At 36.4% G+C, this 20,171-nt stretch overlaps 1 protein-coding gene and 1 pseudogene across 1 annotated transcript; one reads left to right on the forward strand and one right to left on the reverse strand.

The window, feature by feature from the left end:
* Positions 1-8,462: 8,462 nt before the first annotated feature.
* Positions 8,463-18,972, reverse strand: TSHB (thyroid stimulating hormone subunit beta). The gene is made up of 6 exons (XM_032303397.1): positions 18,891-18,972; positions 13,635-13,688; positions 13,196-13,327; positions 13,020-13,116; positions 9,215-9,377; positions 8,463-8,787 (listed from the first exon to the last, which is right to left on the reverse strand). Exons 5-6 carry the CDS (start codon positions 9,374-9,376, stop codon positions 8,533-8,535), a joined length of 417 nt encoding a protein of 138 aa, XP_032159288.1. The 5' UTR covers position 9,377; positions 13,020-13,116; positions 13,196-13,327; positions 13,635-13,688; positions 18,891-18,972; the 3' UTR covers positions 8,463-8,532.
* LOC116567993 lies at positions 18,913-19,910 on the forward strand (annotated as a pseudogene).
* The last annotated feature ends 261 nt before the right edge of the window (positions 19,911-20,171 follow it).

Here is a 20,171-nt window from a genome sequence, read left to right on the forward strand (position 1 = left end):
GAAAATCACTTCATGAAATAGATGTTTATACTCCAGTAGGTGAGAAATATAAACTTTTAAGCGAAGAACAAACAGTCCACCTCTCCTCATGGCTTTAGTTCATCCTCTACCTGAAGACAGGCCCAAGTGCATAGGTTTCTTCCACTTCAGAATTGTCTCTAATTAAAAATAAATAAATAAAAGTTTCATTCTATACCTGATTTAACAACCTTAAGAAGAGTACAATACTTAAAAGTGGGGGAGTAGAGATCTGTTCCATCTATGGTTAATGTGTTCCTTTTAGGAGTAATTTTTCCAGAATCTGTGCTGTGAGTAAAGCTAAAGAATTCCACCTCCGAGTGAGGGCAGATTTTTATATACCATAATCTATATGTATCTTGAATTCCTATATATCTTGAATCTATATGTGTCTTGAATTTATAACTCTTGAATATATACATAAATAAGTTAATATATGTATGCATGAATGTGTATACAGACATACATACATGTATACATATATGGGTACATATATATACATATTCATATATATAAATTTTTGGTTATAGCTATTTATCTGAACTGATTTGAGATCAGACCCAAGCTTAAGCATCTGGTACCAAGGCACTGAATTAAAATTTCTTGATGAACTATTTTAAGTTATTTTAAATTAAATTTTCTATGTACTGGAATTCTTGTTTGAGTTCTCTTAAAATTCTATTGTATCTTTATACACATCTTTACACAACTTATCTAAATGTCCAACTACCAAACAATATAGCTTAAAAAAAAAAAAAAAGGAAAGAGGAGTAACCCTTCTGTAGTGTGACTATGAGGAGCTAGATATAAAAGTAACATCCTAAGGAATTTTGTGCAAGTAGTTAGGTTTCAATTAACATTTTCTCCTCCAGATTATACATCTTTTCCCCGGAATATCTCCTTTGTTGTCCAGGGTTCAATCGGTAAAGCCATACACTGATACAGGGACCAGTGTAATCCTACACACAGTCATCCAGGAGAGTTGCTCTCCTTTCCCTGTGTGCCTCATTCATAGGTTTACTTGAAGAGAAGAGGCTTGTGGGAAGAGGACAGTGAAGGAGATAGCATATCTTCCCTTCTGAAATGACTATCAAAGATTAAAAGGAAGAGGCACCCTTGGGCATTCAAGAACTTGCCTGGTTCATTACTGTGTTGACATCCCCTTTGACCACCAGCCCCCTGATTTCAGCAACCGTATCTTACACATCCCTATGAGAGAGCATTCTGGGCCCTGAAGCCATCAATTAACTACATCATCTTACTTGAACTCATCAAAATCAAATTTCTATTAAGGTGTATTTTGAGGGGCACAAAAATTTCTACTTTTAACATGATTATTTTTTCCTATAAAATGTATCTAAGTTATTATGTGTACATGTTCATTGAAAGGTAAAAAGACAAACTAATGCAAAATGTTATTAATCATTTTGTTGGTGTCCTCACTGTCAACAAAAGTTAAATACATCTCAGGTAACCACTTTTCCAATGGCTGTCTCCTGAGGATATGGAAAGCATAAAGTTTAGAAATAATATGTCCTGAATGTTGCAAAGCAAAATTTATGCTGATTTCATAAAATTTTTAGTTAATGTGCCAGAAAGCCATCTGAAGCTTTGGGATTTGTTTTGTTTTGTTTTCTTGCATAATTTACTGATGATTTTACTTATATTAAATAGAAGAAATTTACCAAATAACCAACTTTGAGGTAAGCAAACCTGGCAACTAATGAATATTATCTAAATTGTTATAATTATTACACTGATGAAAATTTCTGTTAATTATAAATCAAATATGCATCATCTTGCACAACTGAAGATACTTCTGCATGATGCCAAATACCTATTTGAAAATATTAATTTGTAGAATTAATGAATAGCTTTTGATGTATTCCCCAATTCTATTTTAATTCAAAGATTTGATATCAATAGCCAGAGCCAGAGTCCCTACATTTTCCTCCGGACCAGCTCTGCCTTGTAAGATGCAACCCACTCTAATATTAGAATTTGTTTTACTTTGTTTGAGGACTACTATTTATACATTTGACAAAACTCTTTAGAAGATAGTGATATTTAGAAGATGAACAAGAGAAGTCTGCCTTCAAGGAATTTAGAGTAAGGGGAAAAAACAGGCAAATAAAATTCCCATGAGGTAAGTGCTATGATATTCATTAACCAAAAGTAGACCTTCTCTACCTTGGAGAGGATGGTCAGGGGAGAGAGATTTTCTGAATTTTGGGGTCTCTAAACTGAGTCCTGAAGAACTCATACAAATTATCCAAATAAAAAGTAACAGCAGTATAGAAGAAAAGCGGATCACTTGGGAAACAACATCAAGAAGACCCTGAAAGAGACAGCATGGAAGAATTCCAAGAGAGCATGTCAAGAACTGGGAAGATGAAGGGTCATTAAACTGATCCAAGGAGTCTTATATTTGTACAGCTATCTCAGCAAAAAATTTTAAACAATGAGCTACAAAATCAAATTTGCACCTTTCAAAAATCACTTAGTATGAACAATGATTGGAAGGCAAAGGCCAGAGGATTTCATGAGGATTTCTAACTTACATACTGGGATTCCTACCAAGAAGTAGATAGATGCGATGCCTGGGTGGTCAGTGGGTTAAGCTTCTGCCTTCGGCTCAGGTCATGATCCCAGGGTCCTGGGATCAAGTACCGCATCAGGCTCCTTGCTCGGCAGGGAGACTGCCTCTCTGCCTGCTTGTGTGCTCTTTCTCTCTCTCTTTCTAACAAATAAATAAATAAAATCTTAAAAAAAAAAAAGTAGATAGATATAGGGGCAATGTAGGGAAAGAGGAACCTGGAATCATTCCCAGGTTTCCTGACAGCTAAGGGATGGTGGGGCCCAGGAGAAAAAGCAGACTGCAGTTGGAAGGAAGTTGAAGCCAGTTGGAGAGGACTATAGGACATCCAAGAAGATACATAATCAGGCACTAGATACACACACTGAAGTTCAGGAAAGGAGTCTGAGCTAGAATTCTAGTCTAGGAATCTGCAACATAAAAGTAGTAGTGCCCATATTTGAACAATATGGGTAGCCTTTCATGTTGAAGACCTCAGTGAGAAAGTTTCAAAAACTAGAATCCTCTACTCCAGTAAAGTTTAAATCCCCCAAAAGTTCTTTACTCCCCATCCATTCCTCCATCTCAGGCTGGAGGGTCTCCATCAGCTACCTGCATTTTTTCAATAGGTGCCATCTAAACCATCTTTTGTTGAAATGGGTAGTTTCTCATATGTTCTACATTTAACAGTGTCCAAAGTGTCAACAGGATAGATTATATAGATAGATACATACATGATAATGTAATATTATCACAGCCCTAGCCCTTCTTTCACAAAATGTGCAAACTTCACTCTTAAACAGCACAAAGCAAAATTACACTTCCAGAAGAAGTATAGTTCAGAACTACATTACAGTTGACTGCTAGACCATAGCATGGATTTCTACTCATCACAGAGAAGGGTAGCAAGAAAAGGCTCGAAAAGAGAAAATGTTGACATCGGCCTCATTAGGACTGATTACAAATGCCATAGATGTATTATGTTTTGAATCCAGATATATGACCTCCACTGGGCCCTCTAGGGTAGCTCAGAGGTCAGAGAAGATCAGAACCCATATATTGGACTATTAGTAAGTCATCGTTAACCTTATCAGAAACATTTTCAAAGGAAGATAGGAGTGGAAGTCAAATCACAGTGGGTTGAGCAGAGAATGAGAAGTGAGGAAATAAAATGATCAGTATAGGAGGCTTGCTGTAGTCTGAAGTTTTTTCTCCCTAAAATTCATGTGTTGAAATCCAAATGCCCAATATAATGGTATTAGGAGGTAAGATCTTTTGGGGGTTCCTAAGTCATGAGAGTGGGGGCTCCACTCTCATGAGATTAATGTTCTTATAAAAGACCCTACAGAGATCTCTTAGCCCTTCCACCAAGTGAGGACACAGCTGAGAAGGACCAGTTATGAATGAGAAAAAAAATCTCTCACTAGAATAAGACCATGCTGAGCACCATGACCTTGAACTTCCCAACCTCCAAAATAGGTTTCTGTTGTCTATAAGCTACCCAGTCTGTGGTATTTTGTTATAATAGCCCAAACAGATTAAGATGGAATTTTTACACACACACACACACACACACACACACACGAATAAGAATTCAAAGAAAGAAGAGCTAATAAACAAGTTTGTGCAGGCTCACAAGAAGATCCTAGGTTTTTTAAGATCCTAAGATTATTTAGTTGTTTTTGCTTTTTCTTTCTTATTCAGGAAGAGATTGAAGAATGATTCTTGCTGAGGAGATCTTGCTGAGCAGAAAAAGTCCATAAATAGGAAGCAAGAGAAAAGAGAAAACAGCGAAGTCCTGGAGGAAATGTGGAATGGGATCTTTTGAAACTAATGGGAAATATGCCAAATCAGTCAGTACTCTTCAGTTGCTAGTGTCAGAAACCCAACTCCCACTAGCTTAAGCAGTTCTGATTAAAAGTTACAATTTCATTTAGAATTGAAGCCAGCTTCCGATTAGACTCAAATGATATCATTAGGTCTCTCTCTCCTTCACTCTGTCCTCTGTGTTGGCTTTATTCCCAGACTGGCTGTTTCCAGGAGATGCCAAAGATGGCCAGAAGTGGCTCTAGGCTCACAGCTTACAAATCCCAACAGGGTTTTGTCCTCTTTGCCCAACAGTTACAATAAAAGTCCTGAGACTGACTCCAACTAGAAGAGATCAGTTCACATGCTCATCCCTCAATCAGTCAGGGTTGGTTGAGTCTAAATATCATGTCTACCTCCATCATCTGAATTGAAAATGATTGGGATGGTAGAGGGTGAGGGGCACTTAGAGAAAGGACAGGCAGGAATCCTGGCTAGGAGGTAAAAATTGAGGTGGGAACAGACATGGACACCCCAGTGGAACACACTACACTTGTGTAGTGTGGGACCACAAGTGGTCCCAATGAGAGTCAACACCTACTCAATCATCAACATCACACCTTTCCAGGAGGAGCAGCCCTCACCCCCAGACCCAGATGCTAAAGAAGCAAACATGAACCTGCCCACACCCAGCAGGTACTCCATGCCCCGTGGCTGTGCTGCACCCTACAACCTGCCACTCCACCTGCTGGCCTACTCCACCCCCGCTGTCATCGCTGTGTCTCTGAATGAGGAAGTGCACTCCCAGGAGACAATGACCTTAAGTATCATAACTCGCACCTTGGGAATTTCATCTGTCAGGAAAGACACCTCCAGAAAGACTTTTGACCTCGCATGACAGGCCCGTAATTATCAGGAATTGCTAACCACCTTTGTGCTGCCAAACTCCAGGTAACAGACTCTTGGATTCACATGATGCAGCTGAAGAAAGTACCACAGCCTGACTGCACACCATCTGGTGACCTGAAAGTAAATATTTACTGGAATTGAAGTAGACACATCTGATGAGACAGCTTTTCCAAGATGTCTGGACAGGCCTATATATCTTTTTCTTACACTGTTTTTTTTTTTTTTTTCCCTGCTTTTTCTGTGGAAAGACTCCTTTTCTGCATTTCCCAAGGCCTTGCAAAAGAGAAGAACCCGGTCTATTGATTATGGCCTTTCAGAAATCATTTCATTATTCACTTCAAATTCATACTAATTCTCACTTGCTTTTTCTGAAGGGTTAGAATTTTCAGAATTCACAAAAATTTTCTTTTATCTAAACTATTAACTGACTTTGGATTTTTATCCAGACTTATGGTTTCTGAATTTGCAACCTTACAGGTTGTGTTATCAATAACACATTTGGCTTCAAACAGTTCTTTTGAGATAGTGTTTTAAAACATCTTTGAAGTTCTGCTATTTTTCAAAAATTTCAACTACTGATTCATGCTTATATCTGCACTCTGTCTTCCCAAATGCACTCAGTTAATTCTTCCAGGGCGCTCCTGCAGTACTCCTGCAGTACTAGTCTGCTTTCATGGTCACTTTAAGCAGAGACTTCTAGGAGGCATGCATGACTTCAGGTTTGCCTTCACGGGGAGAACAACTCTCCCCATAACTGGAATAAATGCCAATAAATATTTCAGATCTAGAGTCCTGGTTTAAAACCATCATACAATTTGGAATTGCTATTTCTTTTGCATATAATTATGTTAAGTTTTGTATTTTCTTTACCATCAAACTTATTTTAAAAGCCACTTATCCAATAAAGTGATGTTACCTTCTGGATTACTTCCAACACTTAAAACCTTGAAAAAAATAGGCCTTTTTTTTTTTTTTTTAAGATTTGCTTATTTGAGAGAGAGAGAGAGGGAGCAAGCGCATGGGGTGGGGGAGAGAATCTCAAGCAGACTGCCCACTGAGCACAGAGCCTTGCACAGGGCTCAATCTCACAACCCCGAGATCATGAGCTGACCAAAAATCAAGAGTCAGGATACCTAACCGACTGAGCTACACAGGTGTCCTGAAAAGATAGACTTTAGATGAGAAGTACCTGAGAGTTTCTCCCTGCTAACCTTCCTTACTGCTCAGATATGACCAGAAGTGGTTTCTAACTGTTAGGCACATTCCCTCCAACATAGGACATGACAACCAGGAAAAGTCCTTCCTGGTACCAAGAGACAAAACCATAAAATAGAAAGAACTTGACTTTTTTTTTTTAAAGATTTTATTTATTGATTTGACAGAGAGAAATCACAAGTAGTCGGAGAGGCAGGCAGAGAGAGAGAGAGAGGGAAGCAGGCTCCCCGCTGAGCAGAGAGCCCGATGCGGGACTCGATCCCAGGACCCTGAGATCATGACCTGAGCTGAAGGCAGCGGCTTAACCCACTGAGCCACCCAGGCGCCCCAGAACTTGACTTTTGATCAGTGATGCTTTCAAAGAAAGATCTTGATCAAAATGTGAAAATTAATAAAAGGAAATCTTGTTCAGAGGGAGAGCTCATGCCCCAACATGGTTTGACAATTTCAGGTTCCATGAAAGTCATATGTGATTAGTGCCAGTTAGGTTTGAACATCAGACATTTTACTCATTAGTCAGAGATCTATGTTTGATACACAGTTTTTAGAGGGGATGTTATAATCCTGCAGCTTTAAGTGTTCATGTTATCGTGTGATATGAGAACCCAAACTTCCAGATTAATATTTAAAGACTATGCAAATATCAACCTCAAATATTAAGGTAAGCATAATGTGGACCCCTGACTTGGTATATAAATGTACAACTATTCCCTCCCCATTGGCAGAACATGAGCTTGGCACAAACCCATTGACATTACCATCTGTACACACACACACACACATACACACACTCACACACACACACACACACACACACACACACACGGGGCGGGGAGAGAAAGAGAGCTACACACACTATGTACTGAATGCATGTAGACATTTACAAGATGCCCCTTTGAATTCAGCCAGTGACTGTAGGATACAGCAAAGCCAACCATTCCAGCTGATAATTGATTTTTACCCTAATGGTAGCAGTTTAGACAGAGAGAAATGGGCAAATATAGGATAAATCATCTTTTTGAGGTCAAGTCTGCAGGGCACTAGGTCTGTCTCACTTCACACATCTATTCAAACTATGAAAGGGTACCTAAGGAAGGAAGAAAAAAAATAAACAGCCACTTACCAAGTGCATTTGCTGGAAAATAGTGTTTCAATATTACGAAGGTTTAAATTAGAATTTAGGATGATTCTATGCTATTTAATCCCTTAGCACTCTCCCCCATCCCTAAAGTCTTTCATAACCATACTAATTTTTCAGGACATCAAAAGCCAAAGCAGCACAAGTTGCTTTTGGTATAAATACTGAGAAGTGTCTCCTATTACTTGAAAGAATACAAAGGATTTAGACTTCCACATGTAAAATGATCATGGCCTCTTTTCTAGGCTTTTGGGGTATGACTTTCATAAGTCAGTTGGTCCATCAGGGTAATTAAATTAAAGAGAACAGTTTTTAGAATAGAATATACTATCTGCTGAGTTTTGGTTAAGATCTATCCTGTGCATTTGAGTAACTAGAATAAAGTGTTATGTTGCAGATTTCACATATTTTTTACTCTCCATGTCCTCTCCAGTCCTGCTTCTAGCTTGTGGAAGCAAATGTCTCCAGTACACTGATGCTCTGTGTTGCTTCAGTTTCTGATCACGTTACACTTATAACTCTGCAGCATCCCTATATCCATTTTCTATGTCAAGACAAACCTCATGTCATGGTCTTCTGTTAAAGAAAGCCAACTCAAGCCTGCATTTCGTTAGTATTTCATATCCCTCTTTGCCATTTTACCTGCACTGTGCCCTTTCATGTGGAAACTGTCCCTCATATGAATTCATATGGCTCTTTCACTCACCTTTTCTTCTAAAGCCAATAGGTTCTCTGATGCATGTGTGGGTATGGGTTTGGGTGAAATAGTACTCAAAATGTATACAATGTGTTGTGAAATATATTGACATTTTATTAATTTTATTCCAGGTGAACACATTTAACTGAATTGCAAGTTACATCACTATAGAAGTTAGATAGAAAATCCCACCACATAGGACTTCTGAGGTTTGGTACAATAGTTTGTCTTGATGGCCTCATGTATACAGTCACTGTAGTCAGTATTACACTTGCCACACTTACAGCTTACAGCTACGGGGTAGGAGAAATAGGGAGTGACATGGCGTGGGCATCCTGGTATTTCTACAGTCTTGTACATGAAGTCTCTATATGTACAAACATCCTGGGACAGAGCATATTTGGGAAGAAAGAGTTTGCCATTGATATCCTGAGGAAAGAACAGAACAGAAAAGGGAGCATAATGTTAATTCACTTATATTCCTTTGACACAAATAAGACTGGGGGAGGATTCCTTAGTCCCATTCCCCAGTACCAATTCAACATATTCACACTGAATCCTTTATCTCTCTCTCTCTCTCTCTCTCTCTCTCACACACACACACACACACCTTCCTTTTATCCTTGATCATGAGAACAATATAAGGTTTAAATAAATTCTGGGAGTAAAATCTGTACCAATTGTGTTAAGTAGATCCATATAATATTATAACGTGGGGGCTCTACCTCTAAGGAGCCAATAACCATTAGATTTAGGAAATAAGGTTGTTATTTATCTCATTTCCTTTCTGGATAGAAATGGACTGAGTCTAGGTTTATCTAATTTACAGCCAAAAGAAGTGAGATGAACTACATACCCGTGTCATACAATATCCAGCACAGATGGTAGTGTTGATGGTTAGGCAATAAGCACACTCTTTCCTTTCGACATGCATCGTATACTCAGTTGGAAAACAAAAAGACATTACTTGCCCACATGCAAGGCCAAAAAGCATGGACATCAGGTAGATAGCAGTCATGCTAAATCAAAGAAAAAATTAAAGAATCTATTACATATATCCTTTAGGACATATAGAAGGGACTTTTTTCATTTTATTTTATTTTATTTTTTCAGTGTTCCAGCAATTCATTGTTTATGCAGCACACCCAGTGCTCCATGCAATATGTGCCCTCCTTAATACCCACCACTGAGCGAAAATGTGTGTGTGTATGTGTGTAAATATTTGTAGCTATTGAATGCCTACTTCGTTCTATGCCCTATGTTGGGTGCTTTTGCATAGTTAATACTCTTAGTAACCTTTCTTTATGCATTTAGATGTGACTATGAGCCATATACCTCATAACGTAGGAACTCACATAGTAAAGGTCCTACTTGCAAGTGCCACTTAGCAACACTGGGCAGTGAAAAGGAAAGCCTGAAACATCACAAAAAAACAGTGGCAGAGACACATAATGTCAACTAAGTGTAAAACAATTCACTCCGTGGGAAAAAATCCGAATACCTGCCTCTAATTATAAGAAGTCTGCTAAAAGTGAGACCTCAGTAGGGTCTTTCTCAGAATTGTAGTTTTCTAAAAACTTTAGTTCCTTAACTTAAAAAGGCCAACAAACTGGTTATAATCAGAAAGCCTAAAGAAACCAAGAAAAAGTTTAATCCAACTTCATTACCATCTCAGCACAAATCATCTTGCATATAATTCTATCCAATGTCTACAAAGGAAGACAAGACAAAGCTGGAGAACACTCAGAATAGGTCAACTAAAATCGCCACTGGTGATTTAGATAAAGGGCTAACCCAGAAATCTAGAAACTCCCCTTTTTACAACCCTGAGGATATTCTTTGATGGTTGAAAGAAGTGGAGTTGGACAAATAAAAATTATTTTACTAAGAAAATGTATGGAATGTATTATCTTAAAAAAAAACTATAGAAGCAAAAAATACAGGTTGACACAGAGAAATACTATGAAGGACATACCCACTGTGGGTTAGCCAGGAAAAGTAGAGTAAGTTTTGGCTGCATGGACGACAACAGAGGGTCCATTGTGCGTCAGACAGAGGAGAATATGTATCTCAATAGAACCTGTGTAATGAATAGTTTGTTCAATATCAATTGATTATTATAATGAGCTGGGTAATATTATTATGACTAATGGTAGATAAATTAGATAAATATATCCTGAGCATTTGAACCAGGCAAAGAGAAATATAAAATGGATAAGCTATGGTCCTTCACATCAAGGGCTGACAATCTAAGCAGAGGAGGTAAGTATGAGCACTAATAAGAAAAATACTGTTCTAAGTGCTCTGAAAGAATAAAATTATGACTCTGAGACACAAAATTATCAAAAATTTCTCTGTATAAACAAGGAAGTGAAGTAATACAGTAAAATATTTTCCTGATTAACTCCTTTAGATAAAATGTTGCATATTGAAGTATTCTTCAAAATTTTTTGTATTTCAATTAAAGAGAAAAATATAAGAATCCCTTTGCTCATGGAGTCTGGCTTTCTCAAGTGCTTCACAGATGTGAGGTCCCTCTATGGTACAGAATTGATTTCATTATTTTAGAGCCATAGACTAGAGGATCCTCTAAAAATGACAGAAAATACTCAGCCATTATGATCATATGGTTCTTGCCTCTCTAGCCAGCCAACTACTGGGTTTTTGCATAAAAATAATTAATTCACATATTTTAGCTCTGTAATTCTACATAAAATAGATGTGTGGTGATCTAGTGTAGAGTCCTCGAGTTAAGGAATAGAATTCTATTTCAAGATCTCTCATGAAGCTATTAGAAATTGGCTAAAATAATTTAATCTGTCTGGGCCTTATTTTCTCATCTGGAAAACACAGAGGGACAAGTAAACCCAACCCTATTCTTCTTATTATGTTAGTCACCATAGAGTAGTACATAATTAGTTTTGGTGCAGTGTTCAATCCTTCATTATTTGTGTATAACACCCAGTGATCATTACATGTGCCCTCCTTAATATCCATCACTGGGCTTGCCCCCCTTCCTTCTGAAACCCTCAGATTGTTTCCTGGAGTCCATAGTCTCTCGTGGTTCATCTCCCCCTCTGATTCCCCTCCCTTCAGGTTTCTCTTCCTATTTTTAATTATAGGATAAAACACCATTTTAGAACTTTTACCCATTGTTATCATATTCATTATGGATACTACATTTTTTCAAAGTTCCTCTTTGTAAATGTAAAACCCTAAACTTACAAAAGGAAAAACTAGAAGTGCTGAATTACTAGCAATATTGGCTGTATAATTTTGTGGATACAAAAAAAGTAAGAATTATTCTTTCCCCTTTGTTGCAAATAATAAAACTTTACCTACAGAATCTTTCTGAGCCTCAATTTACTCATCTATAAAAGGAGGGTTTAGAACCAGAAGATGATTGAGGGGGTCTTTTCAGACAAACAGATTGTGATTCTATGTGATAAATTAGTATTGGGTCCCTATTCTATAAGAGTCAGTCGTCTGTCTTACTTGTGGAGCATAAGGAATAATATGGAGGACATTAGGAGAAGGAAAGGAAAAGTCTGTCGGGGGAAATTGGAGGGGGAGACAAAGCATGACAGTCTGTGGACTCTGAGAAACAAATTGAGGGTTTTGGAAGGAAGGGGGAGGAGGATGGGGGAGGCTGGTGGTGGGTGTTAGGAGGGCACGTATTGCATGGAGCACTGGTGTGGTGCATAAACAATGAATCTTCGAACACTGAAAACATAAAATAAAATTTTTTAAAAAAGACTCAGTGATCTAGAATTCTGCTTCTAGATTTCATTATAATTATGTGTAGAGCAACTTAATATCTTTTGCCTTCATTTTTGCATATGCTCCTTCCTAAAATCATAAAAAGAATAAAACAATATATGTGAAGCTCTTGGAATGGTATGGAAGAAAGCCTAGTAATGATATAACACTATATAAATCAGTATTAGTTAATAATTCCCTATATTATCTGCCATAATTTCTCCTTTATTGTCACCTGGACTCTAATCTCTGCAATTTAATTGTCTCTTTTAAAACCATGAGAAATGATTTATTTAGAACCTAAATACAGAAGACCCTAATATGATATGATTTCAGGCCCTGAATAATGAGATTCCTTTTTCAGTGGCATGACCATCTGTCTACACTTTCAACATTTTTCTTTATTATATCTTCTTTCCTTTGCCACTTACCCTACCTTACCCTCCTTTCCTCCTTTTTTTTGCTCTTACTACCTTCTTTCTTAATAAACACATTGTTCTCTCTTCTTCTAATTTTCTTTGCCAATCTTTTCTCACCAAATTCCTTACTATGCTATGAAAAGAATCAATTGTCCACCCTATGAGCAATCCAGGAGCTTCTAAACTAAAACAATATATCTTTCTGCAAACCAAAATGTACTATAAGGCAGGGAACATACATTAGACACTACCCAAAGTGAATTTACTAGAAGTTCTCACAGAAGTATATAATCATCAAAGATAGCCATTAGTAATTGACAGATTTTAATATACAGACAATTTAATTGATAAAAATGTTGAAATCAAAATATAAATAGAAAGAGAAAGCCAGGTACATCAATTAGCCTTCATTAGGGAATTGACCAGTTATTCCTCTTATTTTAAGTCAATGAAATTTTTCTTTTCCTTATATAGCTCACCTACCTTTACTCACCACTGAACAACTTTGGAGAAATAATTGGAGTTCTTAGATTCTATAGAAGCAAATTACCACTTATCATTTGCCATTTTTGAATACCAACTAAAATGGTGAAAATGAAAAAAAATAATTAGAATAAGAACATTTCATTTCACAAAGCCTTCTCAGTGTAGACACCTACCTTACTTTGCATTGGGGAGCTGATCGTATAATGACCCAGACTAAAAGCTCTTGGTTCATTTTATACCCTTCAGGATAAATCCTCTCTGATCTCCTTGTTTATATAATTGAGTTTGAATTACTGCTTTCTTATCTGAAAAAACATCAATTGAAAATTCATACTGAACCCCAAATAAAATGTGTTTAAACAAACAATTTCACAACATACTCCTCTGGAAACTCTGACATTATTACAGCATGAATTTTCCCCTCTCCTATTTCAAAATAAAATTACCCTTTTAAATACATCCTTTATGAATATTAACAAAGGATATACACAGAAGGAGAAAAAAAACTCAACATCATCTAGTAAGTCTTGGGAATAAAGAACTTATTTCAGGCTTGAATGTCCCAAATTTTGCCTAAATAGTCATTTACAGATATATAAAATTATTGCTTACCTATAAAACAAAGGCAATTTTCAATGGAAACCCGGGCAAATAGCATATGTGTTGCTAATTAAAACAAAAAAGAAATCATTAATATTTTATTGTTCTCAAAACAATATTTTATTTTATTGTTTTATCTTTGGATTTGAAAAAATAATAAATACAATTTTCATGTGTGAAAGAAGAGTCATTTAAGTAAATGACCAAATCTGACAAGATGTCAAACTGATCTGAAATCAAATCCTGGCTCTGCCATCTACTCTGACATTAGCATATTTGAACTTTATTTCAGTTTTGTCACCTATTTAAAGGCAGTATCAGCATCTATGTAAAACACTTAACACAGCATCTGCATATAATAAGTGCTTAATAAGTGATAGCTAATTTAATAATTCAACACTTATTTGTTTAGTAACTATTTAGTCAGAAAGCCTAGTATGTAACAGACCGTCATTATATATGTTTAATACATAAATGGCTGAGGGAGTACATGAATAAATAATTACTGAATTTTTTAAAACCACATACACTTTTCTCCATTTCCACGGCTATAACTCAATTTTACTTCTTTCAATCCATTTTCCTCTCTGTGCAATGTAATATGACAAAAGTTCAATGAGAATTTTCCACTGCCCTCAGAAAAAAAGTCCAAACTCCTTAGTATCATTTACAAATCCCTTGGAATCTAACTTACCTCTCTGATTTTATCTGTTACCCGTCCCCCTATCTTCACCACCTTCCCTCCACTTTTTAAGTTCTTCAGCCAAACAAGATGGAATTCCTCAAATTTGTCACTTTCTTTCTTGCCTCCAAGCCCTTTCATATGCCATCCTCTCTGTCTAGAACATCTGCCTGATGCCCCACTCCATGCCTCATCTCACCTAATTCCTACTCATCCTTCATTAGTTAACTGAGAAAGCAGACCTTCTGGAAAGTCCTCTCTTGATTCCCCAAGGCCTTCCTCATGGTTAGTGGTTTTAAAAGAATTAGAGAAAATAATAGAACTTTTGCCACATGGAAGATACTCAATAAATCATAAGTACTATTCTTGATTATTGACAACCCCATTGATTTTCATTTATCCTAGTCTTTATCAAAAGTTAATTAAAAAAATGAAAGATGGTTAGATGAGTCTCCCTGGAGGTGACATGGAGAATTCAAGGCAGAATCTGGTATATGTACCAGGAATACTCATTCCAGAGATCTCCAAATCTCAGAAATATAAGTTACCTTGTAGCAAGAGAAAAACTCTGAAAATAGGAAAAGTGGAAATAAAGATACCAAACTTAACCTGCTTCATGTGATTCCAAGCATGTTAAGACAGAAGTATACAGGGAAAAAATGAGGGTTGCTGGAGGGGAGGGAGGTGGAAGGGATGGGGTGGCTGGGTGATGGACACCTGGTAGAGTATGTGCTATGGTGAGTGCTGTGAATTGTGTAAGACTGATGAATCACAGACCTGTACCCCTGAAACAAATTATCCATTATATGTTCATTTTAAAAAAGAGTACAATAACTGGGAACATTAGATGTTTTTTTTCTAGTAGAAGTAGTACCTCTGTTGTACCAAATATTGATTCAGAAACTCAGTTACTAGCACATTTACATACATACCCCTGAGAAATATATACACCTATATCAGAACTGATATAAACTTGGCCTATTACTTTAAAAACTATTAAAATATATCATATATTTAGGTTATTATTTTCTTTTCAAAGGGAATATCATGTATAGGATCTCAAACTCTTAAAACAATCCAGGCAGACTGAACTTTCACTTCTGTCCCAGATTTACTATCTCATCTAAGATAACTGTAAGCAGGACAAAATATATGAAATAATGCTGTACATACAGTGGACATTAGGCAGCAAAAACAACAAAAGTGCTTCCAGAGAGACAGGAAACAAACAAGAGAACTACATCTTACTGCCTAAAGAAAGTTTCTGGCAGGTGGTACAGGGAGGTGTACTACTTATGGCTGAGGACAGAACTATCCCTAAATTGAGGAGATGGACTTGGGAATCCATGGAATCCAAGGTCTTAAGAGTTCACAGAGAGGAATATTGGAGAGGAGAAAACTACACACAGAATTCTGGAGATCTGCGGAGGATCTCTTCAGTATTCAGCTGAAAATGAAAAACTCATGCATGTAAGAAAATCAGATGAGGCTAGGAAAAGAAATATCTAAAAGGATTAAAGAGAACAGTCCTAGGATTCACACAGGGATAGGCACAGTGCTTGTATCTACCAGCAACAGTGAAAAATCTCCTAATTCATGGGAAACCAGGTAGTAATATCAGAAGGGTTTTGCATCAATTAGGGGAAAATTAGCCCTCAACTAAGTGCTGCCTAAAAAAGCTTAAAAACAAGAACTAAAAGGATCAACTGTTTGCAAGTAATATAACCATCAGTGAACAAAGCTGAAGAATATTTATAGGAATGCAACAATATTTGGAACCAAAGAAAGTATAATCTCCAATATGTGGCATTTATTTAAAAAGTCAGTAGTCAGGCAAAGTAGCATGAAAACACAATTCATAATGAAAAGGAAATTAATTAATTGAAATTGACCCAGCAATAGTACAGATAACAGAATTAGATCAAAAGAAACAAAACAAACAAACAAAAATCAAAACATGACCCTACTAAAGGAATACAAAATTTTCCAGTAACTAATCCCAAAGAAATAGAAATTTGGGAGTTACCTGAAAAACAACCCAAAATAATTATTTTAAGGAGACTCAGGAAGATTCAAGGGAATGTAGGCAATTCAATGAACTCATGAAAAAGCAAGAAGCTTAACAAAGGCACAGAAATAATAGAAAATAACCAAACAAGGGTTCTGGAATTGAAGAATCTGTAAATCATATTGAACTCTAGTATGTAAGTTAGAAGGGAACTGCTGAAAAAAATTTCATTAATGGATACACAATATATAAATTGGGACACCAAAACATAAAATGAGGGAAGTAAGTAAATATGCAGAACTTTTTATGCAAATGAAGTAAAGTTGTCAGCTTAAAAAGACAATTACAAATATTGGATATTTTATATAAGTGTCACGGTAATCACAAAAACCAGTAATAGATATACAAATAATAAAAAGAAAAGAACTAAAGCATGCCACTATAAAAAATCACCAATTCACAAACAAAGATGACAAGAGAAGAAAAGGGGGACAGAAAAAGAACTAAATGAGAAAGCAATTAACAAAGTGGAGATAGTAAGGGCTTATCTATCAATAATCACTGTAAATCTAAATGGTTTAAATTTTCCAATTAAAAGACATAGAGTAGCCGAATGGAAAATAAAAAAGAAGAAAAAGACCAATGATATGCTGCCTATAAGAGATTCACTTAAGCTTTAAGGACATTCATAGGCTAAAAATGAAGGGATGGAAAAAGACAGTCCATGCAAATGAAAACCAAAAGAGAGCAGGAGTAGCTATACTTATGTCAGAAAAAGTAAACTTTAAGTCAAAACTATAACAAGAAACAAAGAAGGCCATTATGTGATGATAAAGGGGTCAATCAAAAGTATATAACAATTGTAAATATATATGCATCCAGCATCAGAGTACCTAAATACATTAAACAATAAAGAACAGATCTGAAGGCAAAAATAAACAGTAATACTTGAAGGCATCAAAATCCTTGAGGAGAACACAGGCAGCAACTTCTTCAGCTTTAGCCACAGCAACTTCTTCCTAGAAACATTGCCATAGGCAAGGGAAGCAAGGACAAAAATGAACTATTGGGATTTCCTCAAGATCAAAAGCTTTTGCACAGCAAAGGAAACAGTCAACAAAACCAAAAGACAACTGACAGAATGGGAGAAGATATTTGCAAATGACATACCAGATAAAGGACTAGTATCCAAAGTCTATAACGAACTTACCAAACTCAATACCCAAAGAACAAGTAATCCAATCAAGAAATGGGGAGAAGACATGAACAGACATTTCTGCAAAGAAGACAGACAAATGGCCAACAGACACATGAAAAAGTGCTTCACGTCACTAGACATCAGGGAAATACAAATCAAAACCACAATGAGATACCACTTCACACCAGTTAGAATGGTTAAAATTAACAAGTCAGGAAACAACAGATGCTGGTAAAGGTGCAGAGAAAGGGAAACTCTCCTACACTGTTGGTGGGAACACAAGCTGGTGCAGCCATTCTGGAAAACAGTATGAAGGTTCCTCAAAAAGTTGAAAATGGAGCTACTCTAAGACCCAGCAATTGCACTACTGAGTATTTACCCCAAAGATACAAATGTAGTGATCTGAAAGGGCATGTGCACCCCAATATTTATAGCAGCAATGTCCACAATAGTCGAACTATGAAAAAAGCCTAGATGTCCATCAGCAGATGAATGGATAAAGAAGATGTGGTGTATATGTATATATATACATATACATATATACACACACATATATACATACAATGGGATATTATGCAGCCATCCAAAAATGAAATCTTGCCATTTGCAACAACATGGATGGAACCAGAGGGTATTATGCTAAGCAAAATAAGTCAGTCAGAGAAAGATTATCATATGATCTCACTGAATGAGGAATTTGAGAAACAAGACAGAGGATCATAGGGAAAGCGAGGGAAAAATGAAACAAGGCAAAGAGATTCTTAATCTCAGGAAACAAACTGAGTGTTGCTGGAGTAAAGGTGGGGTGGGAGGGGTGCAGTGGCAGGGTGATGGACATAGGGAAGAGTATGTGCTATGGTGAGTGCTGTGAATTGTGTATGACTGAGGAATCACAGACCTGTATCCCTGAAACAAAGAATATATGTTAATAAACAAAACAAAATGAAACAAATAACAATACAGTGATAATAGGAAACTTAAATACCCCACTTTCAAAAATGGATAGATCATCCAGACAGAAAATCAATACAGAAATAATGGACTTGAACTATAAGCTGGACAAAACAGACCCAACAGACATATATACATACACAACATTTCATTCAACAGCAGGAGAATACACATTCTTCTCAACCACGTGCAGAACATTCTCCAAGATAGAACATATTTTATGTCACAAAACAAGTGTTAACTAATTTAAGAAGACTGAGATCATAACAAACGTCTTTTCTGCCCACTAGAAATCAATAATAGGAGAAAAACTGGAAAATTCACAAACAAGTGGAAATGAAACCAACACTCCTGAACTGCCAATTGGTCAAATAAGTGAAAAAAATCTTTAAACAAATGAAAATAAAAACACATTATATCAAAACTTACTGGATACAGAACACAATCCAGAATGGTCAACATGGTGATCACTGTAAGATGCCTCAGTAGAGTCTTGATACATCATCAAAAGCATAGTCTTTCCAAGATGGCTTATCAGACACCTCTTTATACTTGTTCTGTATATGTTCAGGGGCCCAGCAGACATTTTGCTGCTGCTACAAAGCCTGCAAAGAAAACAAAAAAATGTGTGAAAGACAAAGTATCAGATGAGAAAAAAGATGAGATTGAAAGAATAAAGTCATACTCCTTTATGGAAGGTGAACCTAAAGATGATGTCTACTTAAAGCACTTATATCCAAGGCAGATATATGAGGTGGAGAAAGCTATTCAGTTACTTAAGAAATTTCAAATTCCAGACTTTACTAATCCAAAGCAAGGGGATTTATCTTGATTTGACACTGGATATGGCACTGGATAAGAAGAAAAAAGTGGAGCCATTTGCCAGTGTTCTTCGTTTGCCATACCCATTCGTTTCAGAAATCAATAAAGTTCCGTATTTACAGGGAATGCATCAGAGATTAAAATAGCAGAAGAACATGGAGCTACATTTGCAGGAAGAATTAATCTGATTCAGAAGATTTTGGATGATGAAATTCAATCAGACTTTTATGTAGCTGTTCCAGAAATAATGCTGAAGCTTAATCCATTAAAGGAAAAGCTGAAAAAAAGATTTCCAAAACTAACTCGAAATTCCATTGGCTGTGACATCCCCAAAATGCTTGAATTATTTAAAACAGGACATGAAATTAAGGTAGATGAAGAAAGGGAGAACTTTCTCGAGACCAAAATAGCAACACTGGATATGCCAAGTGACTAGATAGCTGCAAATCTGCAAGCAGTTATCAGTGAAGTTTGTAAGCACAGACCAATTTGGGACCTTTCATGGTACAAGCTTTCCTTTGTAGTTTAACAAGTGAAAGTTTGTTACTAAAGATCAAGCCATTGTTGCCTAAAGAAATAGAAACCAAAGAAAGTAACAGAGAAGGTGCCAAAAATATTATATTATGAAATTATTTTCAGTGGATTAAGAAGCAACAGGGAAGATGATAAAACTATATCATTTCTACAAAAAAAGTCTTCTGGATACAGGAAAAGTAGGTCTAAGAGGAAAGTTATAGTGATAAATGCCTACATTAATGAAAAGATATTAAAAGATACCTCAAGGAACTAAAAAAAGAAGAACAAAGCCCAAAGCCAGAAGGAAGAAAATAATAACTTTTAGAGCAGAAATAAGTGAAATAGAGACTAGAAAAAAAATAAAAAGAAAAA

The sequence above is a fragment of the Mustela erminea genome, chromosome 10 (assembly GCF_009829155.1).
Source record: "Mustela erminea isolate mMusErm1 chromosome 10, mMusErm1.Pri, whole genome shotgun sequence".
NCBI classification, from domain to species: Eukaryota; Metazoa; Chordata; class Mammalia; order Carnivora; family Mustelidae; genus Mustela; species Mustela erminea.

Excerpts from the sequence above, each read along its gene's own strand:
- TSHB (XM_032303397.1), bottom strand. The coding sequence starts at position 9,376 with ATGACTGCTATCTACCTGATGTCCATGCTTTTTGGCCTTGCATGTGGG. Across the intron at positions 8,788-9,214 it reads CTGGATATTGTATGACACGG|GATATCAATGGCAAACTCTT; the intron begins GTATGTAGTTCA and ends TTCTTTCCTCAG.